The following is a 26,499-nucleotide window of genomic DNA, read 5'->3' as shown; positions in this document are numbered from 1 at the left end:
GGACCACTAAACTAAATGTCAATGACTGAGGTGAGGCTGAGATTTTCTGTGCCTGTTGAGCCAAAATGATATGTTGCCGAATCCAGTGTGGTGGTTCACCAGCCCCTGCACACTGACTCAGAACTGAGCTGGTTCAAAAGGCTCCAGTCAATAACCGAAGGCCCTCATGGTGGATAGCATCTAACATACTGAGGTAGGAAGGACGGGCCGATCCATAGACCATGTTGCCATAATCTAAGCATGATTGAACGCCCTATAAAACTGCAGGAGGCGGGACCAATCAGTTTCCCATGTTTTTCCGCTAAGGCATTTCAAAATATTCAATGACTGGAAGCCCTTTGTTCGTAGGTCTTTCAGGTGTGGGAGCCAAGTCAATTTCGAGTCAAATAATAAACCCAAAATGCACACAGTGTCTTGAAAACACAAAATATTGTTCCCCATTGTGAGCACTGGTTGGTTAAAACTCCGACGAGCACAGTTAAAATTGACATATGTAGTCTTCTCGGGGTGAGAACCGAAAATCAGTTGTCAGGGCCCAGGTTTCCAGCCTCCTAATGGTCAGCTATAGTTTCCTTGTCATTGTTGTAAGATCAGAGAAAGAGTAGAAAATTGCAAAGTCATCCACAAACAAAGAGCATTTGTCAGGGCTCCTGACTGTGGAGGAAATGTCACTGATAGCCTTGGCAAACAATGTGACACTGAGGACACTGCCCAGGGACACCTATTCTCCTGAACATAGAGTAAGACATGGCATCACCAATGCGATAATGAAAATGCCGGTCCTCGAGAAAGGATTGGGTGTGGGTGGGTTTTATATATATATAATAGAGGGAAACATTCCACGTAGGAAAGATATATCTAAAAACAAAGATGATGTGACTTACCAAATGAAAGTGCTAGCAGGTCGACAGACACACAAACAAACACAAACATACACACAAAATTCAAGCTTTCGCAACAAACTGTTGCCTCATCAGGAAAGAGGGAAGGAGAGGGAAAGACGAAAGGAAGTGGGTTTTAAGGGAGAGGGTAAGGAGTCATTCCAATCCCGGGAGCGGAAAGACTTACCTTAGGGTGAAACAAGGACGGGTATACACTCGCACACACACACATATGGATATGGGTGGATGGATATGTGTGTGTGTGCGCGAGTGTATACCCGTCCTCGTTTCACCCTAAGGTAAGTCTTTCCGCTCCCGGGATTGGAATGACTCCTTACCCTCTCCCTTAAAACCCACATCCTTTCGTCTTTCCCTCTCCTTCCCTCTTTCCTGATGAGGCAACAGTTTGTTGCGAAAGCTTGAATTTTGTGTGTATGTTTGTGTTTGTTTGTGTGTCTGTCGACCTGCCAGCACTTTCATTTGGTAAGTCACATCATCTTTGTTTTTAGATATATATTTCCTACGTGGAATGTTTCCCTCTATTATAACTATATATATATATATATATATATATATATATATATATATAAAAATACAAAGATGAGGTGACTTACCGAACAAAAACGCTGGCAGGTCGATAGACACACAAACAAACACAAACATACACACAAAATTCAAGCTTTCGCAACAAATTGTTGCCTCATCAGGAAAGAGGGAAGGAGAGGGGAAGACGAAAGGAAGTGGGTTTTAAAGGAGAGGGTAAGGAGTCATTCCAATCCCGGGAGCGGAAAGACTTACCTTAGGGGGAAAAAAGGACAGGTATACACCCGCACACACGCACATATCCATCCACACATACAGACACAAGCAGACATGGTCTTTAAATATGTCTGCTTGTGTCTGTATGTGTGGATGGATATGTGCGTGTGTGCGAGTGTATACCTGTCCTTTTTTCCCCCTAAGGTAAGTCTTTCCGCTCCCGGGATTGGAATGACTCCTTACCCTCTCCTTTAAAACCCACTTCCTTTCGTCTTCCCCTCTCCTTCCCTCTTTCCTGATGAGGCAACAATTTGTTGCGAAAGCTTGAATTTTGTGTGTATGTTTGTGTTTGTTTGTGTGTCTATCGACCTGCCAGCGTTTTTGTTCGGTAAGTCACCTCATCTTTGTATTTATATATAATTTTTCCCACGTGGAATGTTTCCTTGCATTATATATATATATATATATATATATATATATATATATATATAGGGAAACATTCCATGCGGGAAAAATATATTTAAAAACAAAGATGATGTGACTTACCATACGAAAGCGCTGGCAGGTCGATAGAAACAGAAACAGACACATACATACACACAAAATTCAAGCTTTCGCAACAAACTGTTGCCTCATCAGGAAAGAGGGAAGGAGAGGGAAAGATGAAAGGAAGTGGGTTTTAAGGGAGAGGGTAAGGAGTCATTCCAATCCCGGGAGCGGAAAGACTTACCTTAGGGGGAAAAAAGGATGGGTATACACTCGCACATATCCATCCACACATACAGACACAAGCAGACATATTTAAAGACAAAGAGTTTGGGCAGAGATGTCAGTCAAGGCAGAAGTGTAGAGGCAAAGAAGTTGTTGAAAGACAGGTGAGGTATGAGTGGCGGCAACTTGAAATTAGCGGAGATTGAGGCCTGGCGGATGACGAGAAGAGAGGATATACTGAAGGGCAAGTTCCCATCTCCGGAGTTCGGATAGGTTGGTGTTGGTGGGAAGTATCCAGATAACCCGGACGGTGTAACACTGTGCCAAGATGTGCTGGCTGTGCACCAAGGCATGTTTAGCCACAGGGTGATCCTCATTACCAACAAACACTGTCTGCCTGTGTCCATTCATGCGAATGGACAGTTTGTTGCTGGTCATTCCCACATAGAATGCATCACAGTGTAGGCAGGTCAGTTGGTAAATCACGTGGGTGCTTTCACACGTGGCTCAGCCTTTGATCGTGTACACCTTCCGGGTTACAGGACTGGAGTAGGTGGTGGTGGGAGGGTGCATGGGACAGGTTTTGCATCGGGGGCGGTTACAAGGATAGGAGCCAGAGGGTAGGGAAGGTGGTTTGGGGATTTCATAGGGATGAACTAACAGGTTACGAAGGTTAGGTGGACGGCGGAAAGACACTCTTGGCGGAGTGGGGAGGTTTTCATGAGGGATGGATCTCATTTCAGGGCAGGATTTGAGGAAGTCGTATCCCTGCTGGAGAGCCACATTCAGAGTCTGGTCCAGTCCCGGAATGTATCCTGTCACAAGTGGGGCACTTTTGTGGTTCTTCTGTGGGGGATTCTGGGTTTGAGGGGATGAGGAAGTGGCTCTGGTTATTTGCTTCTGTACCAGGTCGGGAGGGTAGTTGCGGGATGCGAAAGCTGTTGTCAGGTTGTTGGTGTAATGATTCAGGGACTCCGGACTGGAGCAGATTCGTTTGCCACGAAGACCTAGGCTGTAGGGAAGGGACCGTTTGATGTGGAATGGGTGGCAGCTGTCATAATGGAGGTACTGTTGCTTGTTGGTGGGTTTGATGTGGACGGATGTGTGAAGTTGGCCATTGGACAGGTGGAGGTCAACGTCAAGGAAAGTGGCATGGGATTTGGAGTAGGACCAGGTGAATCTGATGGAACCAAAGGAGTTGAGGTTGGAGAGGAAATTCTGGAGTTCTTCTTCACTGTGAGTCCAGATTATGAAGATGTCATCAATAAACCTGTACCAAACTTTGGGTTGGCAGACTTGGGTAACCAAGAAGGCTTCCTCTAAGCGACCCATGAATAGGTTGGCGTACGAGGGGGCCATCCTGGTACCCATGGCTGTTCCCGTTAATTGTTGGTATGTCTGGCCTTCAAAAGTGAAGAAGTTGTGGGTCAGGATGAAGCTGGCTAAGGTAATGAGGAAAGAGGTTTTAGGTAGGGTGGCAGGTGATCGGCGTGAAAGGAAAAGCTCCATCGCAGCGAGGCCCTGGACGTGCGGAATATTTGTGTATAAGGACGTGGCATCAATGGTTGCAAGGATGGTTTCCGGGGGTAACAGATTGGGTAAGGATTCCAGGCGTTCAAGGAAGTGGTTGGTGTCTTTGATGAAGGATGGGAGACTGCATGTAATGGGTTGAAGGTGTTGATCTACGTAGGCAGAGATACGTTCTGTGGGGGCTTGGTAACGAGCTACAATGGGGCGGCCATGATGATTGGGTTTGTGGATTTTAGGAAAAAGGAAGAAGGTAGAAGGTAGGGGTGCGGGGTGTCGGTGGGGTCAGGAGGTTGATGGAGTCAGGTGAAAGGTTTTGCAGGGGGCCTAAGGTTCTGAGGATTCCTTGAAGCTCCGCCTGGACATCGGGAATGGGGTTACCTTGGCAAACTTTGTATGTGGTGTTGTCTGAAAGCTGACGCAGTCCCTCAGCCACATACTCCCGACGATCAAGTAACACGGTCGTGGAACCCTTGTCCGCCGGAAGAATGACGATGGATCGGTCAGCCTTCAGATCACGGATAGCCTGGGCTTCAGCAGTGGTGATGTTGGGTGTAGGATTAAGGTTTTTAAGTAGGATTGAGATGCAAGGCTGGAAAAGTCAGAAATTCCTGAAAGGTTTGGAGAGGGTGATTTTGAGGAAGAGGAGGTGGGTCCCGCTGTGACGGAGGACGGAACTGTTCCAGGCAAGGTTCAATTTGGATGGTGTCTTGGGGAGTTGGATCATTAGGAGTAGGATTAGGATCATTTTTCTTCGTGGCAAAGTGATACTTCCAGCAGAGAGTACGAGTGTAGGACAGTAAATCTTTGACGAGGGCTGTTTGGGAGTAGGGCTGAAGGTGAGGCCTTTGGATAGGACAGAGGTTTCGGATTGGGAGAGAGGTTTGGAGGAAAGGTTAACTACTGAATTACGGTGTTGTGGTTCCAGATTGTGTTGATCGGAATTTTGAGGTTTTGGAGGGAGTGGAGCTGGAAGTGGGAGATTGAGTAGATGGGAGAGACTGGGTTTGTGTGCAATGAGAGGAGGTTGAGGTTTGCTGGAAAGGTTGTGAAGGGTGAGTGAGTTGCCTTTCCGGAGGTGGGAAACCAGGAGATTGGATAGCTTTTTGAGGTGGAGGGTGGCATGCTGTTCTAATTTACGGTTGGCCTGTAGGAGGAAGCTCTGAACAGCCGGTGTGGATGTGGGAGAGGAAAGATTAAGGACTTTTATTAAGGACAGGAGTTGACGGGTGTGTTCATTGGCTGAGTTGATGTGTAGGTGAAGGATTAGGTGGGTGAGGGCAATGGATTGTTCAGTTTGGAACTGGTATAGGGACTGATGGAAGGAAGGGTTGCAGCCAGAGGTGGGAACTTTAAGTGTGAGGCCTTTGGGGGTGATGCCAAATGTCAGACAAGCCTGAGAAAATAGAATATGGGAGCGTAATCTGGCTAGGGCGAAGGCATGTTTGCGGAGGGAATGTAAATGAAACTTAATGGGGTCGTTGTGGGGGTGTTGTGAGGGTGACATGGTATTAGAAGGTGAAAAGTGTAACATGAGGTGAAATGAAAATGAAAATAAAAATATATGGGGAGAGATAAAGGTGAACCGGAAAGTAACTGGAGATCTGGAATGAAAAAAGGCGAAAAGGTGTTGGTTACAGCTGGGCTGTGTTGGACTTGGGTTGGTAGACAACGATGTGCATAAAGGTTAGGTGGTTGTGTTGCCGCCAAAACACATTAAAGGACAGAGAAATTCAGGAAAAGTTCGAAAAAACTGCGTGTAGTATATTAAAAGGAGTGGTATTGTGGTGGCAGATTATGAAAATGAGGCTAACAATTGTCTGACGAAGAAATAATGACGTTAAAACCTGTGGGAAGCGGCTAAAAATTATAAGTGATGTGGGAAAAACGGAAATGGAAATAAAGCGAAAGTTATTAGAACTGGCCGAAATGGTTGTTTAAAAGCTGAAAGGAACTGTTTGTGAACTAGAAACGGTGGATATTATAGCGGCGGTAGTGCTGAAGGCGGCAAAAATATTTTTTTGGTTATGGTTTGGAAGTGGGTTACATATTATTGAGTATATATAGGCGGGATAAAATAGTATAGCAGATTACGGTAAAAAGGAGAAGGTGAATACAAAGTGAAACTACTGGCAAAAACACAAAGAGGAAAATAAGACGACAGAAAAGATTTCGAAATGCAACAGTGACAATAACAAACGTAATTGTTGGATTCAAATTAATGATATCAATATAATAGAGGGAAACATTCCACGTGGGAAAAATTATATATAAAAACAAAGATGAGGTGACTTACTGAACGAAAGCGCTGGCAGGTCGATAGACACACAAACAAACACAAACATACACACAAAATTCAAGCTTTCGCAACAAACTGTTGCCTCATCAGGAAAGAGGGAAGGAGAGGGGAAGACGAAAGGAAGTGGGTTTTAAGGGAGAGGGTAAGGAGTCATTCCAATCCCGGGAGCGGAAAGACTTACCTGAGGGGGAAAAAAGGACAGGTATACACTCGCACACATGCACATATCCATCCACACATACAGACACAAGCAGACATATTTAAAGACAAAGAGTTTGGGCAGAGATGTCAGTCGAGGCAGAAGTGTAGAGGCAAAGAAGTTGTTGAAAGATAGGTAAGGTATGAGTGGCGGCAACTTGAAATTAGCGGAGATTGAGGCCTGTCGGATGACGAGAAGAGACGATATACTGAAGGGCAAGTTCTCATCTCTGGAGTTCGGATAGGTTGGTGTTGGTGGGAAGTATCCAGATAACCCGGACGGTGTAACACTGTGCCAAGATGTGCTGGCTGTGCACCAAGGCATGTTTAGCCACAGGGTGATCCTCATTACCAACAAACACTGTCTGCCTGTGTCCATTCATGCGAATGGACAGTTTGTTGCTGGTCATTCCCACATAGAATGCATCACAGTGTAGGCAGGTCAGTTGGTAAATCACGTGGGTGCTTTCACACGTGGCTCAGCCTTTGATCGTGTACACCTTCCGGGTTACAGGACTGGAGTAGGTGGTGGTGGGAGGGTGCATGGGACAGGTTTTGCATCGGGGGCGGTTACAAGGATAGGAGCCAGAGGGTAGGGAAGGTGGTTTGGGGATTTCATAGGGATGAACTAACAGGTTACGAAGGTTAGGTGGAAGGCGGAAAGACACTCTTGGCGGAGTGGGGAGGATTTCATGAAGGATGGATCTCATTTCAGGGCAGGATTTGAGGAAGTCGTATCCCTGCTGGAGAGCCACATTCAGAGTCTGGTCCAGTCCCGGAATGTATCCTGTCACAAGTGGGGCACTTTTGTGGTTCTTCTGTGGGGGATTCTGGGTTTGAGGGGATGAGGAAGTGGCTCTGGTTATTTGCTTCTGTACCAGGTCGGGAGGGTAGTTGCGGGATGCGAAAGCTGTTGTCAGGTTGTTGGTGTAATGATTCAGGGACTCCGGACTGGAGCAGATTCGTTTGCCACGAAGACCTAGGCTGTAGGGAAGGGACCGTTTGATGTGGAATGGGTGGCAGCTGTCATAATGGAGGTACTGTTGCTTGTTGGTGGGTTTGATGTGGACGGACGTGTGAAGTTGGCCATTGGACAGGTGGAGGTCAACGTCAAGGAAAGTGGCATGGGATTTGGAGTAGGACCAGGTGAATCTGATGGAACCAAAGGAGTTGAGGTTGGAGAGGAAATTCTGAAGTTCTTCTTCACTGTGAGTCCAGATTATGAAGATGTCATCAATAAACCTGTACCAAACTTTGGGTTGGCAGACTTGGGTAACCAAGAAGGCTTCCTCTAAGCGACCCATGAATAGGTTGGCGTATGAGGGGGCCATCCTGGTACCCATGGCTGTTCCCTTTAATTGTTGGTATGTCTGGCCTTCAAAAGTGAAGAAGTTGTGGGTCAGGATGAAGCTGGCTAAGGTAATGAGGAAAGAGGTTTTAGGTAGGGTGGCAGGTGATCGGCGTGAAAGGAAAAGCTCCATCGCAGCGAGGCCCTGGACGTGCGGAATATTTGTGTATAAGGACGTGGCATCAATGGTTGCAAGGATGGTTTCCGGGGGTAACAGATTGGGTAAGGATTCCAGGCGTTCAAGGAAGTGGTTGGTGTCTTTGATGAAGGATGGGAGACTGCATGTAATGGGTTGAAGGTGTTGATCTACGTAGGCAGAGATACGTTCTGTGGGGGCTTGGTAACCAGCTACAATGGGGCGGCCGGGATGATTGGGTTTGTGGATTTTATGAAGAAGGTAGAAGGTAGGGGTGCGGGGTGTCGGTGGGGTCAGGAGGTTGATGGAGTCAGGTGAAAGGTTTTGCAGGGGGCCTAAGGTTCTGAGGATTCCTTGAAGCTCCCTTGTCTTTAAATATGTCTGCTTGTGTCTGTATGTGTGGATGGATATGTGCGTGTGTGCGAGTGTATACCTGTCCTTTTTTCCCCCTAAGGTAAGTCTTTCCGCTCCCGGGATTGGAATGACTCCTTACCCTCTCCCTTAAAACCCACTTCCTTTCGTCTTCCCCTCTCCTTCCCTCTTCCCTGATGAGGCAACAGTTTGTTGCGAAAGCTTGAATTTTGTGTGTATGTTTGTGTGTCTATCGACCTGCCAGCGCTTTCGTTCGGTAAGTCACCTCATATATATATATATATATATATATAATAGAGTTATCATAGAGGGAAACACTCCACGTAGGAAATATATATTTAAAAACAAAGATGATATATAAAAACAAAGATGAGGTGACTTACCGAACAAAAGCGCTGGCAGGTCGATAGATACACAAACAAACACAAACATACACACAAAATTCAAGCTTTCGCAACAAACTGTTGCCTCATCAGGAAAGAGGGAAGGAGAGGGGAAGACGAAAGGAAGTGGGTTTTAAGGGAGAGGGTAAGGAGTCATTCCAATCCCGGGAGCGGAAAGACTTACCTTAGGGGGAAAAAAGGACAGGTATACACTAGCACACACGCACATATCCATCCACACATACAGACACAAGCAGACAGGTATACACTAGCACACACGCACATATCCATCCACACATACAGACACAAGCAGACATGTCTGCTTGTGTCTGTATGTGTGGATGGATATGTGCGTGTGTGCTAGTGTATACCTGTCCTTTTTTCCCCCTAAGGTAAGTCTTTCCGCTCCCGGGATTGGAATGACTCCTTACCCTCTCCCTTAAAACCCACTTCCTTTCGTCTTCCCCTCTCCTTCCCTCTTTCCTGATGAGGCAACAGTTTGTTGCGAAAGCTTGAATTTTGTGTGTATGTTTGTGTTTGTTTGTGTATCTATCGACCTGCCAGCGCTTTTGTTCGGTAAGTCACCTCATCTTTGTTTTTATATATAATTTTTCCCACGTGGAATGTTTCCTTCCATTATATTAAAAACAAAGATGATTTGACTTACCAAATGAAAGTGCTGGCAGGTCGACAGACACACAAACAACCACAAACATACACACAAAATTCAAGCTTTCGCAACAAACTGTTGCCTCATCAGGAAAGAGGGAAAGACGAAAGGAAGTGGGTTTTAAGGGAGAGCTTCCTTTCGTCTTTCCCTCTCCTTCCCTCTTTCCTGATGATGCAACAGTTTGTTGCGAAAGCTTGAATTTTGTGTGTATGTTTGTGGTTGTTTGTGTGTCTGTCGACCTGCCAGCACTTTCATTTGGTAAGTCAAATCATCTTTGTTTTTTTATATATATATATATATAAACACACACACTCTGGCTCATCAAAGAATAACTCCGAAAGCTAGGAAGTTTTCCCTCTTTTTGTATGTGTCTATTGACAACTCAACATTTCTACTTTTCAGTGAGTGGTCCCCTTTAATCCTAAAGTATTTACACGCTACAAGAACTTTCCTACATCTGTACTAGAAAGTTGAGCATTATTTAGATAACACAGTATGGAATGGTAAAAAATTAGCATTATTTATCAGTAAACAACTGTTATTTACAGAAAACTGTCATAGTTTACTATTTCTTTCTGTAAAATCCTGTGCCCAGTATCTGACAGACAATTCTGATCTTTTTGCACTTTCAGGAGCTCAACATCTCATCATGGTAGTGAGGTGCTGACTCAGCTTTTTCAGATGGGCCTAGGTGACAACACGAATAACTCAATAAAATGCTGAAAGTACTGCCGAGGCCCTGATGCCAGTGAAGTGAGATGGGGGAGGGGGGGAGATGGAGGGGGAGAGGGATGGCGTTAAAGTATTTTTCTTATAAGATAATATTACTGTAAGCATTAATTAGTTATTTTTTTCAAAAATTATTTCCATTTTCAATTAAGAATTAATGGCTATGTTTGACATTTTGTGAATGATCTATGGAGAAATGAACAACTAACTAATTAATTGCTCAGAGGTACAGCATGACATCAGTAAACTTTTGTGAAAATCTGTGCTGGGCTCCTATTTCTACCTCAAATGTTTAACATCTAATTAGAAAAAAACACTAAAATATGCATTACTATATGCTGCATAGACATGGTATGCAGCAATAAACACCAGAGGGCACCACCAAGCAGGCAATCTCCGTGCCACGTACCACTCAGTTCCAATCTGCCACCACACAGATGGTGCTCAACGTGTAGCTAGTTTATGCCTCCACCATGAGACCTTCAAAGTGTTCACTTCCACCTATAGTGATGGCAGTCACACAGAGGGCACTGACACAAGGAACTACTTTCTGCTTTCACCAAGAATAGACATATGTACACACAGCAACCCTTAGCCAGTTGCAGTTCATCAGTCCACACAGCTGCAAATCCTGTCACAGTTCATTGTGTGCAAAAGTTGCAGACAGTTCCAATATGCACAGATTGCCAGCAACACTCGCCTACACTGATCATCAGGCTGAACTTCTATAGAGTAGATCAGAAATACTCAAAGAGTGCTCCACAAAGCCTTGGGACTCTCTGAGGAATCTGGGAGGGCTCCGCCAAAATAATATCAACCTAAAGAACGAAGTACAACAAGTCTTTCACACACTGAGAATGTTTTTTATAAAAGTTATTTTTTCTTCAAGTGGGTAAAAGCCAAAAATGGGGCAACAAACATGATGATAACCCTACAATAATGCTATGATCAAAAACTACAAACAAAAGGATTTAGTTGTAAACGTAGGCTTCTGCGGCCACTGTCACAGTCAATAAAATTCTTCTGGGTTTGAGGCCGCATTGTCATCTGTAAAATCCCGACATTTCGGTGACTGTTGCAAGGGGCCTTCCTCAGGGTGTATTGCTAACTGCTGAATGAGCACTAGTTTGGATACTTACATACTGTGGAGGAGTGCTGTCATTGGATGTGAGGGTGAGGAGGAAGGGTATTAGGAGGTCATTTTATTGGCCTTTGCACTGCGTGTCATCATTGGCGGAAATGGGCATTTTCCACTGGAGTTTCCTTTACTGCTTGCATTGGCTGAAATCGGCAAATAGGAGACTTAGCGGCGACTACAACATAGGGTTGTTTACTAACTACCTAGTATCGACTAGGCCGCGTCAGTCCTCTACCGCTGTGGCCTACCGCGTGCCTGTTGCTCTGCAAGAGCTGTCCTTCCGCAAAGCTGTCACAGCTGGCAGCCAAGACACTGGAAGCCGCTACCCGTCTTCTCTATTTATATTGTCGGATCGCTTGGTTATTTCCATAGCCTCTCTTAATCTTCCTCCTCAAACTAAATGGCTGTTTCACCAGTATGTGGGCCTCTCGAAATTCGATCTTCATCCTGCACTGTTCCTGATGTTATGCCACTGCTGATTTGTTGTATTGTTTGAGGCAGATATACCTCTTGTGTTCAGTTAACCTTGTGCTTATTGGGCGCCCAGTCCCACCTACGTACACCAGTCCACATACGCACCCAATTTCGTAAACTCCGGCAGCATGAAACTTGTCAATTGTATCTTTCGTCGAGCCCAGAATGTCTTTTATTTTGTTGTTGCTACGAAAAATCGGCTTAATGCCTGCCCAATGGAGAATTTTGCCCAGACGTTCAGTAACCCGTTTTACATATGGTAACACGACAGTGTTCTGTGCTTCTTTCTGCATTTCCCTGTTGCCCTCCTCCTTCGGCACCATAGTTTTGTGTATCATCCTCATGTTGTAGCCATTAGTTCCAAAAATGGACCCGAGGTTCTGTAGTTCAGCTTGCAGGTTGTGTTCATCACTGATCCTGTATGCTCTCTTAGTTAAAGTTTGCAGGGCCGAATTCTTTAGCGTAGGAAGGTGGTGGGAGGGTGCATGCAGGTACCTGTCCATGTTGGTGGGCTTCCTATAAACTGTGTGTCCAAGCTTCCCCTCTGGCTTACGGTAAACTTCCATGTTGAGAAAAGGTAATATCCCATTCTTTTCTAGCTCCATGGTAAAGTGAATTTTGCTGTGCTGCTGGTTGAGATGTTCGGAAAGTTCTGAAGCTCTTCTTCTTCGTGTGGCCAGAAAACAAAGGTGTCATCAACATATTGTAGCCAGCTTTCTGGGCATAATGGTGCGGACTGGAGTGCTGTTTCTTCAAACGCTTGCATAAAATTGTCTGCTGCGACCGGCAAAAGAGGGGAACCCATAGCTACTCTGTCCATCTACTCATAAAAACCCTTTCCAATTGAAATAGGTGATCGTCAAACAGTGGCGCACTAGCTCACAGATATCAGGTGCCGTGTGTTCCTCTAAGATGTTCATGGTGTCCATCACGGGTACATTCGTGAACAAAGACTTCACATCAAAACTGACCATCAGATCCGTATCTGATACATGCTTTTCTTTCAAAAGTGCTATAAAATGGGTGGAGTCCTTAACGTATGAATCTGTACGGTTCACTAAACGTCTAAGCTTCGGAGCCAATTCTTTCGCTAATTTGTAGGTTGGCGAGTTAATACTACTCACTATCGGCCGTAAAGGAAAGGTTTCTTTGTGGATCTTTGGTACATCATATATTCTTGGTGCCTGTGGCACTTGTGGAATGAGTCTTCAGGTCGTATCAAAATTCATCTTGGTTTGCTTCAGTAGCGCTTGAATCGATTTCATTATCTTGGCCGTCAGATCTCCCTTAAGTTTATGGTAAATGGGTTCATTCAAAAGATCCTCCATCCACTTGTCACAATCTACTGTGTCCAACACAACGGTGGCATTTCCCTTGTCTGCCTATATTAGCACTATCTGAGAGTTGTTCTTCAGCTCCATGATGGCGTGACGTTCCTCCTTACTGTTGTTTTGCTTCGGAGGCTTTGCATGAGCCAAGACTCGTACTGTTTTTTGTCAGATCTTCTCTGCTTCTGGTTGTGGTAGATGATGAACTGAGGCCTCAACTGATTCAATAATGTCTTCTTTCGGTACTAGTTCTGGTGCGATTGCTTAGTTCATCCCTTTGGCCAAAATTTTTGTGGCTGCAGCGCTCAAGGTATGGCTGGAGAGGTTCACCACTGTTCAGCGCGTGTCCAGAATTGGTCCTTCATCTGTTGTTTTCTGTTGCAATTTGTCAAACTTCATCAGCTAGAGACTAGTGGTACTTTCATTTGACCTTGTGGCTTGTTGGAAGGTTAAACTGTTGACCTTCTGCCAGTCATCCTCATCCAGTTTCCCACTCAGAAAGAGGTGCAGTTCATACAGTTTTAAGTCGTTTGTGTCAAGACTACCACGAATGTGGCAGATACTTACCCACAACAAAGCTTTGCTAGCCTGTACACAGATATTCCTGGCCTTGTACAATTTTATGTGGGACGTCTGCACTCCTCCATAGTATATAAGTATCCAAACTAGTGCTCATTCAGCAGTTGGCAATACACCCTGAGGAAGGCGCCTTGCAACAGTCGCCGAAATATCGGAATTTTACAGATGACAATGCGGCCTCAAACCCAGAAGCATTTTACTGACTGAAAAGAATTTAGGTTGTACAAGCAGGCATGTGGTAACTATCACTGCACACACGTGCAGTAACCGTGCTGACATGCTCTCTCTCTCAGGTTATACAAGTACGTATATGGTGACTCAACATTAGCTCTCTCTCTCTCTTGCTGTCTCACCTACACACGCTGCCATGATGTCACTACAGTGTCTCCATCCCTCTCTCATGCACAAACACCTCGAACTGCCTCAAAGTACTCATGGCTTCACTACTGTGATTCCCCAACTGCAGCTACATAAACCCACACAGTGCAACACAGAGTACAATTCCTACTTAAGTTTGTAATTGCAATGTGCAATCCAATCTGGCATGGTGAACCTGCACACCACTCGCAGACTACACTACATTCAATTCATGTTTGTTATTGATTATAGATGTGAAATTCACCATCTTCTGGCAGCACTATTTTACGTTTGCTGTATTGTAAATTAAATTGTTCATTTAAAAAGATAGAAAGGAGCATTGGCTTAAAGGTGTTGCAAAAAAGTCTTGCATCAAGACCTCAAAGGTGATTCACATAAAAGATGCAGCATCAACCTAAAAGATTTACAATCAAGACGGAAATTTGAAAAGGAGTTGTAATGACTTCTAGTTTCTTGGCTGTACGCAGTAAGGTTTCCAACTAGTCTCTAAAGCTGAAGAGTCTTACACCAATCTCAGATATGTTGATTCTAATGGCACACATCTCTGCAGGTTACGTACCAAGCTACTTCCTAATAGTCCAAGGTACCTGCTAACATGCGCCAACATTTAGAAACTGTACACCCCAATTGCAAAGACAAGAATGAAGGATTTTTTATATGTAAGAAAGAACTATTGTTAAGAAGTCAAATAACTGAAGTATGCGGCTCAAACTGTGAATGAAAAAAAAAGGAGGCATTGTATTTGGTCAGCTATCGCATTGCACAAGTGGGCAAAATGCACACTAATGCTGAGAATTTAATAAAACCATCTATGGCAGACATAAAACAGTGTACGCTTGATGAAAAATCTGCAAAGCATCTTTCTACAGTGCAACCTTCAAATGACACCACTTTGTATCAAATTAATGATTTTGCAGGCTACACCAAACAAGAACTAGTTGGACGTCTTCAACACAAACAAATTATCTCGTTCTGGACAGCCACTTTGTTGATAATTTTATGATGTCCATATAACATTCACTCAAACAAGACTTGCTTGTGTGCACATCACTGCCAACTAACACTACTGGAAAAGAAATTTTTAACATAACTAACAAGTTCTTTTTTATAAACCAACTCGATTGGTTTGACTGTTCGATTTTCATACTGATGGGGCCAAGGCAATAACTGGTAAAAAAGTAAGAGCAGGACTACTAATAAAAAGTAAAGCACCGAACTGTAGTTTCAGCCACTGTATCCTACATAGACAAGCATTCACAATAAAGACGATGCCACCATGTCTAAAATTGGCTTTAGGTGATGAAGTAAAAACAATCAATTATGTTAAATCGTACTCTCTTCAGTCCCAATTGTTTTCTATATTGTGTGACAATTATGGCAGCAGACAAAAAACACTACTACTCCACACCAAGATTAAATGGCTATCTCAGGCTAAGACCTTAACAAGATTATTCAAACTATGAGCTGAATTACAAGCTTTTGTGTCTGATATTTCTTTTAAATTAAAAGACCATTTGAGAGATGTCACCTGGTTGCTCACACTAACCTTTTTGGCAGATATATTTTGAAAAATTAATGAATTAAATTTATCTTTACAAGGAAAGCAGAACAGTTTTCAATACTAATAACAGAACAACCGCCTTCAAAGCAGAAATTAGATTTCTGGAGTGTTTATATTGGCAAAAAATAACTAGAAAGCTTTTTAATGCTGAATGTGTTCTATGGCGAGAGCAGAATTACCAAATAAAATATCTGAAGAATTGGTCCGTCTCCACCATATGCCTGCACCTTTTGCGACATGTTTCCCTGAAAAGCAGATTACAAAACTGAAAATGAATTTGTGAGTTCCGAATTCCTGTGAACCAAATTTTCAGAAGCCATACATATGTCAAACAAAACTATGATTCCTTTTTAGAACCAACATTAGTCAAGCATGGTATCATCACTCAAAACTATGTCACTCGATTTTTGGTGTAGCATTTGTGATGAACAACCAAAACTTGCACACAGGCTCTGTCTGTTCTTCTCCTGTTCCCAACAACATAACTGTGTGAAACAAAACAATCAGCATATACAGCTACAAAGACAAAATACTCCAACAGACTGGATGCTGAATGTGACATGGGGCTTCAACTCCATTCTATCAAGCTTGGCATTAAACATTTGGTCAAAAATAAAAAAAAAACTTCATACTCCCCATTAAATGGAAATAATTTTATCAATTACCAGTGGAACTAATATAAGGTTATTTTATGTTTTGTGTTATTGTGTGTTGTTTTGTACATTGCTGTAGAATTCAGTAGTGTATAATGCATCTATTTTGTACTATTTTCATTAAACGATTATAATTAAAGAATGAACATCAATGCACATTTTAGGCCTCTGTAAAATATTTAGCATCGTAAAATGGTTCTGTCACCAAAAAAGTTTGAGAACCTCTACATTGGATAGTTCTCATTCACTGTGATAAAAATCAGATTAGTGTTACAGCTCCAACTACAGAGTCATGCATCACTCATCACTAAAAGCTCAGTATTTCATTGTTTGTTGTGTTAATAAACGTTAATTATTTTTTGTAAATTGAAGGGGGATCATTGCTGTCAGCTGTCCTTACTTGTTTTATTTTGTGTTGCACACATTACTTGTGTTTCAGTTATAATGCCCTGTGAGCACATCAGTTATTAGTGTAAAAGACAGCTACCTTGTACAGCAACTACCTATCTGTAGTAGGGGGTTCACTTCCTGCTACCTTGGATGTTGGGTGCTATACTTGTTTTGGCAAATACAACATTGCATACAGCTACTTGATGTTGTTGTTGTGGTCTTCAGTCCTGAGACTGGTTTGATGCAGCTCTCCATGCTACTCTATCCTGTGCAAGCTTCTTCATCTCCCAGTACTTACTGCAACCTACATCCTTCTGAATCTGCTTAGTGTATTCATCTCTTGGTCTCCCTCTACGATTTTTACCCTCCACGATGCCCTCCAATGCTAAATTTGTGATCCCTTGATGCCTCAAAACATGTCCTACCAACCGATCCCTTCTTCTAGTCAAGTTGTGCCACAAACTTCTCTTCTCCCCAATCCTATTCAATACCTCCTCATTAGTTACGTGATCTACCCACCTTATCTTCAGCATTCTTCTGTAGCACCACATTTCAAAAGCTTCTATTCTCTTCTTGTCTAAACTAGTTATCGTCCATGTTTCACTTCCATACATGGCTACACTCCATACAAATACTTTCAGAAACGACTTCCTGACACTTAAATCTATACTCGATGTTAACAAATTTCTCTTCTTCAGAAACGATTTCCTTGCCATTGCCAGTCTACATTTTATATCCTCTCTACTTCGACCATCATCAGTTATTTTACTCCCTAAATGGCAAAACTCCTTTACTACTTTAAGTGTCTCATTTCCTAATCTAATTCCCTCAGGATCACCCGATTTAATTTGACTACACTCCATTATCCTCGTTTTGCTTTTGTTGATGTTCATCTTATATCCTCCTTTCAAGACACTGTCCATTCCGTTCAACTGCACTTCCAAGTCCTTTGCTGTCTCTGACAGAATTACAATGTCATCGGCGAACCTCAAAGTTTTTACATCTTCTCCATGAATTTTAATACCTACTCCGAATTTTTCTTTTGTTTCCTTTACTGCTTGCTCAATATACAGATTGATGTATAAGCACACAATTCATTACACTTCTTCCCTTGCTGCTTACTGGTCCCTTTCCTCTCTGATGTATAAACAAAGCAGTCCTTCAATTCACTCATTACAGCAAATAGTGTAAAAAGTATAAAGTAAATGGTGTAGAAACTATGAAGTTAATCTGATCTAATCCACATACAGTACATACAAAACACATATGTGCCCCATGTGTACAACACAATCTCATACTATGTTACTGATTACAACCATAAGAAATCAAACCTACCTGCCTACTGTGTATCCTGGAAGACATAAGGTTAACAGTGACCTCAAACTAATCTCGACAAAGTAAAAAAAAATTACCTGTACTGCCAAACAGTATAATTTGCAGGATTCAAGTCCAGTGCATCTTTCGTAAGGTGCAGGGCTCGCTCTGATTTCTCTCCTGATTTCAGGATTGCTCTAAAGTAGTTATAAACATCAACAACTGCAAAAGAAATGAATTTCAATGAACATGTGTACAATGAAGGATGTTGTACTACTGTTTGTAAAAATTACAACATAAATATTAGTGTGACAAACACAGATTAGTCAACACACAGGTGATTACAATTAAAAAACTGTGTGTTCTCCAGCTTTGGGTATTCAATAGACTGTGAAGCCCCACATGTTGTAATTAGTCTCTGAACAGCCTGAGAGTCCAAAAAGCAGCAATAGGGGCTACTAAGGACCAGTGACAAGCAAGTTGCTGACCAACCAAATCCCAGAAAGGGTCAATCACATAGTGATTGATGTTCTGACAGCCACCAGCATGCGGGAATCAAGAAAGTGAAAGAGGGACCATCCAAACTATGAGGCAAATCGTAATTTCTGGCAGATAGAGATCATACCACCACAGAAAAATCTCACCTTATAATCTACAGAAGCTTAATACTGGTTAACCTTGAAGTAGTACAAAAGATCTCTTCAGATGTTCAAAAGCAGAAATAAGCAATGAGCCAACTTTAACACAGTAAAGTGCGGGAATTCAGTCACAGGCTTAGTGTGTTTCATGAAAAACATGGCCCTCAGTGATGTATTAAAGCAAAGATACCTCTGGCTGACTATGGAATGATGCTAGATAGTTAATAAATGAAACTCTGCACATAAAAGATTCAATCAAAATCCAATACCTAAATTTTGGTACGCATACAATCCTGTAGAGCAAAATGAAGTCCCTGTGTTGTATGCAGAGTGTCAAATCCAGCAGCACTGCAGAAACAGCAGTACAGACTCAGCATAGAAAAATCAAAAATTGATGCTGTTTTTCAAGCCCCTACATACAAATAAAACAACTTTTCTCAACAGCAATACGTTCCTGTGTTGTGATAAATTGTTAGCCACAGGACAGCATCTTCCCACAGAATGCATTTTTCTTAAAACATTTAGATGAACACAAGGTGACAACACTGGAGAAGGAATACTGACAAAAGAAACTCCAAGCAAAGAGAATTGTGAAGGAAGAAAAGGAGAAGAGTAGGGGAATATTCACCCAGAAACTAGAGCAGGATGGCAAAGGGAATCAAAAACTGCTATATGGGTTATTGAAAAGTAAAAGATCTGATAGTGAAGACATAAAAGCAATTGAAACAGAGGATGGGGATATTATCAGGGACACGGAAGGTATCAGAGAAGAGATGAAGAATTATTTTGAAATCTTAGTGAATGGGGAAGGTGCACAAGAAAGTGACACCGAAGTCATTGAATTAGAGGAAGGGCAGGATCCAATCTCTTGGTTAGAAACAGAGAATTCCCTGAAACAGGTGAAAAGTGGGAAGGTGGCTGGAGCAGATGAGCTGACAGCGGATATGATTAAAGCCATAGGAATCCATGGAATACAATGGTTACACCAGGTGCTGGGGGTGATTGGAAATAAAACAAAGTGCCGGATGAATGGAAAAAAGAAATTATAATACCATTGTTCATGAAAGGTAGTAGAAAGAAATGCACCAACTACTGAGGAATCACACTGTCTTAAGATAATGGAAGAAGGTCATAGAAAAAAAGATTGCATAAAATTCTAGAACACCAATTAGAGGAACAACAGCATGGGTTCAGAAGTAACAGGGGAACAATAGACCTCATTTTCTCCCTCTAGTAGTTAATGGATAAATATTGAAAAAAAAGGAAATTACTTGACAGTAGTATTCGTGGACTTGGAAAAAGCATATGACAGTGTACCAAGGGATAAAATATGGGAATGCTTGAGAAAACATAATGTTCCTGATTCATTAATTAAAAAAGCCCAGGTGCTGTACGATGATTGTGAGAGCAGTGTACAAGTAGGAGGTGGAAGATCAAAATGGTTTAAGACAAAGAGAGTTGTTCAGCAAGGCAGTTCGCTCTCCCCTTTACTCTTCATTACACTTGTGGACACAATTGTGAAAGAAATCAAGCAAGAAGAAAATGAAGATCTCAACGCTTTTGTTTTTGCTGATGACATCGTCATTTGGGAAGAGACAAAAATGGAGGTTCATAGAAGACTAGATTACTGGAATACAAAATTTAAAAAATTCAAGTTAACTGTGAGTAGGAACAAGACAGTGGCAATGAAGACGAGCAGGACACCCACACACCTTGTCACATCATACTGGAGGGGGAGATGGTTGAATGTGTGAAAAGTTTCAGTTATCTGGGTAGCATCATATCACAAGATGGAAGTTCCAAACTAGAAGTCTTAAACAGAATAACAAAAGGCTCTAGCTTCTTCCACCAAGTACAAAATCTAATCTGGGACAAGGAAGTCCCTCAAAGAGCCAAACAGACCATGTATAAAACTTATCACCTGCCAATCATGATGTATAGTCTAGAGGCCTGTGTCATAAATAAGAGAGAAGAGAGTCAAATACAAGCATGTGAAATGAAGTTCCTTAGGTCAGCTCTACAAAAAGCTAGAAGAGAGAGAGCCAGGAATGATTATGTAAGGAGAGACCTGTAGTTGACATTGACTACAGAAGAGAGGATAAGTGCTTTGAGATTGAAGTGGTTCGGTCGTGTGAAGCGAATGCACCCGACTCAAACTCCATGCCAGTATTTGGAGACGGAGGTACCAGGAAGAAGACCAACTGGGCGGCCTAGAAAGAGGTGGACAGACCAGGTTAAGGAAGATCTCAAGAAGAGAGGAGTAACATGGGATGTAGTGGAGAGGGAAAAACTATACCAGGACAGAAACCAATGGAGGCATATCGTTCACAAAGTTCCTAACCGGCTCGCTGGAAGCAAATCCTGATGATGATGATGATGATGATATGTGTACATCACGTAACTAATGAGGAGGTACTGAATACAATTTGGGAGAAGAGGAATTTGTGGCACAACGTGACTAAAAGAAAGGATTGGTTGGTAGGACATGTTCTGAGGTATCAAGAGATCACCAATTTAGCACTGAAGGGCAGTGTGGAGGGTAAAAATCGTACAGGGAGACCAAGAGAGGAATACACTAAGCAGATTCAGAAGGATGTAGGATGCAGTAGTTACTTGGAGATGAAGAAGCTTGCACAGGACAGAGTAACATGGAGAGCTGCATCAAACCAGTCTCTGGACTGAAGACCACAACAACAACAGCAGCAGCAACAACAGTAAATAAAGTAATGTTCTGAAGTAGCAGGTACAGATGAAATCCCACAGGTATGATTAAGAACACTGTCAATATTAAATTCCAGTTCTCACTGATGCCTTCAATCTTCAACTTTTAGTTTTCCATATCCTTCAATGACCAACAGCCAATGGTCACCAAGCTAGTATGGCCTGATGAGCATATTAACTGCAGTACCATCATATGAGCAACTGAGGGACTACTTTAGAATTAATAAGATCCTTGACAATATCAGTCAGGCCTCCAAAAACATCAGAGCACAGCAATTTTATTAAAGTGACTGACAACACCATGCATAGGCATGAAGTGACAATTCTGCAAGCTTACAGAAATGAAACAGCTGCTATTCTCAAACAACACAGTTCTACAGCTAGTTCAAAAACAAATATTAAAGAATTGTCTGCCGGCCAGAGCAGTAATCATGGAAACAAACACACACTAGAGTCCTCCAGGGTACAGCCTTCGTCCATTACTGTTCTCATTGCATATCTATATCATGTCATCTCATATGCACTACATCCTGGTAATCACTGGTTATATAATGAAAACAGCCAGTTATTTCTACGCACCAGCCCTAGGGACATTGCTGCTGCTATATCAGCAACCAACTTTAGTCAGTATCATGATTGACATAAAATCTTAAACTGAATGCTAAAGAGCCACTTATCATCTTCATGTCACATCAAAAGTTGATTAACGGACAGTTTGGTGAAATAGCTCCTCTAACAATCCTTAATAATATCCAACTATACTATCAAACACAGTAAAAGATGTCTTGGATAAGCATCTAAATTGAGAAGAACAAACTGCTTCAGCTTGCAGAAAATCTCTTGCCTTCCCTAGGTGCAATCAAAAAACTTAGAGAATATTTTCACCTCAATTTAAACAAAAATTAGGTCAGTCTCCAGTCTTGTGAAATATTTACTACTGTGATGTAACTCAACACAGCAAAAATAGTGATAATGCCAGATGACTTGAATTAGCCATGAACACTTGCTTAGGACATGAGTGGAATATTTGGTTGTTTGATTATGTCAGTCCTTCATATGTACAGCACTGTGGATATGGCCACATTGGTGCCACGGCTTTCATACACTATGTTTTATGCACCAGCTTCCTAGCCAGTGGTGTCCTCAATACCTCTCCTCAAATGCCAAATATCTATCACACCATAACAGCAGCACCAGATCCAAGAATCTTCTCTGCATCCAGGCATAATACCAATTATTTCTTTATCTTCTTCTCTCCTTAATTTGTGCAATTAATTGTCATCACTATCATCATCATTATATACTGCTCACATACTCTACTTACTGTTATGTTGACTAAGAAGATGTGGTTGAAAATAAAATGTATGAAGGTTCTAATCCTGACAGGTAAAACAAGTACGTAAATAAAAATAAAATAAACAGGTTATGCATCAACTCGTTTCATGACCTGCAAGGTCTCATGGTAGCTGAGGAAAAACAGTGACGAAAGGTAGAATAATCAACATTTGAGACTAGGGAAAGAAGAGAGTTGGAACACATTACCCTAAACATAAAGTCCTAAATTCTCACTTTTATTATTTTGACAGAAACTTAAAATCCTGAGTATACTCAGGTAACTTGAGAACAGCTCTTTGAAAAAATAAAACCTTATTTATACGTCTCTCAACACTGACAGTCATGTTTCAGTTGAGATGGCTACCACTAGATATTGCCTTTACCACCTGCAGCTTTGTATACTCAACAACAAAACGTGCTGTTTCTGCCTCTCTCGTGTATTGTTGTTCAGGCAAGTCTTATGAAAATTAATAGTCATAGTGATCTTGATTTTGACATAGAAATTAGTCCCAGAAAGCGAATAATAATGATATGTTATTTTACTGTAGACTGAAAGTTGTGACAGTTCAGATGACTGACTAGTGATCATTAGGGAAGGATAAACATATCTGCTGTGATCCCGTTAGCTCACCCACGATTTCTGTTCACAGGAAACCATTGTGAAATATACCACTCAACCTCATATCTCCACAGAAATTAAAAAAAAAAAAAAACTAGCCTAACAAAAAGTCTGTGCCTACTCATCTTCACAGATTTTGTTTAAACTTACAGTATATGCCAGGCTTGGCAAAAATGTAAGTGGAAGAGCCAGTTGGCTGGAAGTTTAGGAGAGAGAAAAAAATAACTTTTTTGGGGAAATACGGAAGTGTCCGATCCCGCCCGTATGCTTTGACCCATGACGTCACAAATATGGCGGGAACGACCATAAACCACGATTCCAATATGGTGCATATAAAGTCAGTACGTACACATTATGAGGACGAAAATACATCGAAAAACAAACACACACACTTTCCACAAAATGCCTAATGACACTAACGGGGCAAGCGCAGGAAATGGGGTGTTTTTGGGTGGGGGCAAACTAAATATAAACAAATGATATCAATATAATAGAGGGAAACATTCCACGTGGAAAAAATTATATATAAAAAGAAAGATGAGGTGACTTACCGAACGAAAGCGCTGGCAGGTCGATAGACACACAAACAAACACAAACACACACACAAAATTCAAGCTTTCGCAACAAACTGTTGCCTCATCAGGAAAGAGGGAAGGAGAGGGAAAGACGGAAGGAAGTGGGTTATAAGGGTGAGGGTAAGGAGTCATTCCAATCCCGGGAGCGGAAAGACTTACCTTAGGGGGAAAAAAGGACAGGTATACACTCGCACACACACACATATCCATCCACACATACAGACACCCTTAAAACCCACTTCCTTCCGTCTTTCCCTCTCCTTCCCTCTTTCCTGATGAGGCAACAGTCTGTTGCGAAAGCTTGAATTTTGTGTGTATGTTTGTGTTTGTTTGTGTGTCTATCGACCTGCCAGCGCTTTCGTTCGGTAAGTCACCTCATCTTTGTTTTTATATATAAATATAAACAAATTTAGACACTCACCCCCATACAAAACCACACAAAATGACGAAAAAAACCGACATCACAAAACTCCCCAAATACCACTAAACACAATATCATCTAGAATCGGACACTTCCCTTGACCTATATAGATCAACAGCAGCTCCCGATCCCATAAATTAGGGTCAAACCCTTCCCTTGGCCTATATAGCTCAAAAACATCTCCCGATACCAATATCAACATACACAGCCACACATTGGGATCGAACACTTTCCTTGACCTGCACACTGTTAATTTTATCCGTCATATCCATTCCTGAACAAAAACAACAACCGATTAATTTTACTAAAATTACCACACAATGTACAGCAAACAACACTAAATTAACCTTCACACAAAATCGTTAACTCACTGAAACGAACTCCACTACAAACACAGCCAACACTTGAACAATTGTGGATAATGAGCAAAAGCAAACTGAGCCTATTACACCACACAAACGAAAACCCTGAACATACCACCAGAGAGCACAACAAACCACAACACGATGACATGTACAAACATGCCATACTCACAAACCAAACTCCGCGCCGTCACACACGACAACACCATTACATCATGGGTCAAAGCCGATGCGTGGGATCGGATGCTTCTGCCGGCCCTTTTTTGGCATGGGTCTGACAATGCATAGGCCATTTATGTCAGCTTGGTCTCCAGATAATGATTGACACGGTGGAAAGATTACAGAAGGGCGGCCAATGGTCAAATGGATGGTGAAAAGAGATATTCACGCGAGTTCCTTTGTTAAATTTGCAACCAAAATGATAATTATGCACTTCAAAGGAAAAGTTCTAATATGAGGCATTGATAAACAAATGACTTTCCTTTGAATTAACAGTGCTGTCACTGAATTTACATTTAAAACTGATAACACTGCATGTGTGTCAAGGTGTGATACTCTTCAGTTTATATTCTTGATATTAACCACTGACAAAGGTTTTCATTCCTTGGCTTGCGCATCAATGATATATCATAGGATAGTACATTTTCATGTTTGAAACAAATAACTTCTACATAAAGTAGGACAAAATGAAATTGTTTTGTACTTTTCCCATCACATCATTTCAAGAAATAATTTTAATATTAAAATAACAGACAGGAATACAAAAAATTATTAATGCAGGGTAATCGCCTGGGTATACCATTTGATGTTGGACGATTTCCCTTTGCCTGTAAGGCAGAAGGGTGGAGTTATGGCATTCAGGTTTAGTTCGTGCGGCTGAATGCCATGAATCTGATGGTTATCAGTTCTAATAAAACTACCACTTATTTGCACATGTCTAGGCAAATTTTATACAGACTGTATGATGTCAACAAACTGCCGTGCATTCAATAAGTCACTAATCGAAAACAGCAAACATTCTAGGCCGTGCTACGTTTGTTTCCTTCCCAACAGTACTATACACCAATGATTCACTGCACACAGAGCTTGAAAAATAATTTCCACTCCTATTGTGACACACATCCCTTGGCTACCTTACAGTATGGAAGAATAATAGTTACAATCTTATCTAGCACACAATGTTTACTTTGACTGACAGTGAAATACCACGCACATTTTTCAGTATATGATATAGCTACAACGGGATGTGGTCCATCATCCTGTGGAACTGGTGTAACATCCTTCCAATTAACTCTGTCTTTATAAAACACCCAAATAGCATCATCATACAATTCTTCTGAACTGCTATCCGCCATAATACCACAAAATAACAACAATACCAAAGATACTATATACCAAAGACAGCACAGATTTTGCTACAGATGCTGTAATTTGGGTTACCAACAGGTGTCCAACTGCACTATTGCGACATGTAACTAAAGTGACGCCACTCATCCGTAACTCGAGTGGCGATACTAAAGTTCCATTTGGAAATATCCAGATTCCTGTGAACTCCCTCGGGTGATACCACTTTTAGCCGTGCCACTAAAAGTTAAAACTGCTTAACTTTGTGACGCCAATTTCGGTGTTCTACCACCAATTAATGTCGTTAAACTGCCACCTCGAGGGAGAATTTCAAAGTACCATATCTGTATCCTGGTTTTTCGTGTTAAGGCCTCTCCACATGCAATGGTCTGCTGGCGCAAATGTCTGCACATATCACAACTATGCAGACAGCTACCTGCATATGGACAGCACATTTGCTCCAATCTGTTGCCGACAACCACATCTACACAGAAAAGTAGTAGGGTGTGAACAGGAGATCGATGCAAACCCGGCGCGTGAAAGGTGTTCGACTTAGTTTTTTGTTATTGCAGTCCAGTGTTTCATGTCTGTGTGTCCACAACGAATTTCAGCACGGCAAATAGGCCTACATATCAGTGCTCTGGAGTCACATATG

The 26,499-nt window shown here is 42.0% G+C and overlaps 1 protein-coding gene across 1 annotated transcript in view; it reads right to left on the bottom strand.

Annotated features, from left to right (window-relative positions):
• Positions 1-25,878, bottom strand: part of LOC124804937 (protein farnesyltransferase/geranylgeranyltransferase type-1 subunit alpha) — an 83,660-nt gene extending 57,782 nt beyond the window's left edge. Inside the window, exons 1-2 of the mRNA XM_047265318.1 lie at positions 25,714-25,878; positions 17,927-18,050 (exon numbers count right to left, since the gene is read on the bottom strand). Of these exons, the coding sequence (XP_047121274.1) occupies positions 17,927-18,050; positions 25,714-25,855 (266 nt within the window). The 5' untranslated portion in view covers positions 25,856-25,878. The remainder of the gene's footprint in view (positions 1-17,926; positions 18,051-25,713) is intronic.
• Positions 25,879-26,499: the final 621 nt, after the last annotated feature.

The sequence above is a fragment of the Schistocerca piceifrons genome, chromosome 7, assembly GCF_021461385.2.
Source record: "Schistocerca piceifrons isolate TAMUIC-IGC-003096 chromosome 7, iqSchPice1.1, whole genome shotgun sequence".
Lineage (NCBI taxonomy): Eukaryota > Metazoa > Arthropoda > Insecta > Orthoptera > Acrididae > Schistocerca > Schistocerca piceifrons.
Note: the sequence above shows the minus strand (reverse complement) of the source record. Positions and strands in the feature narration are given on the sequence as shown.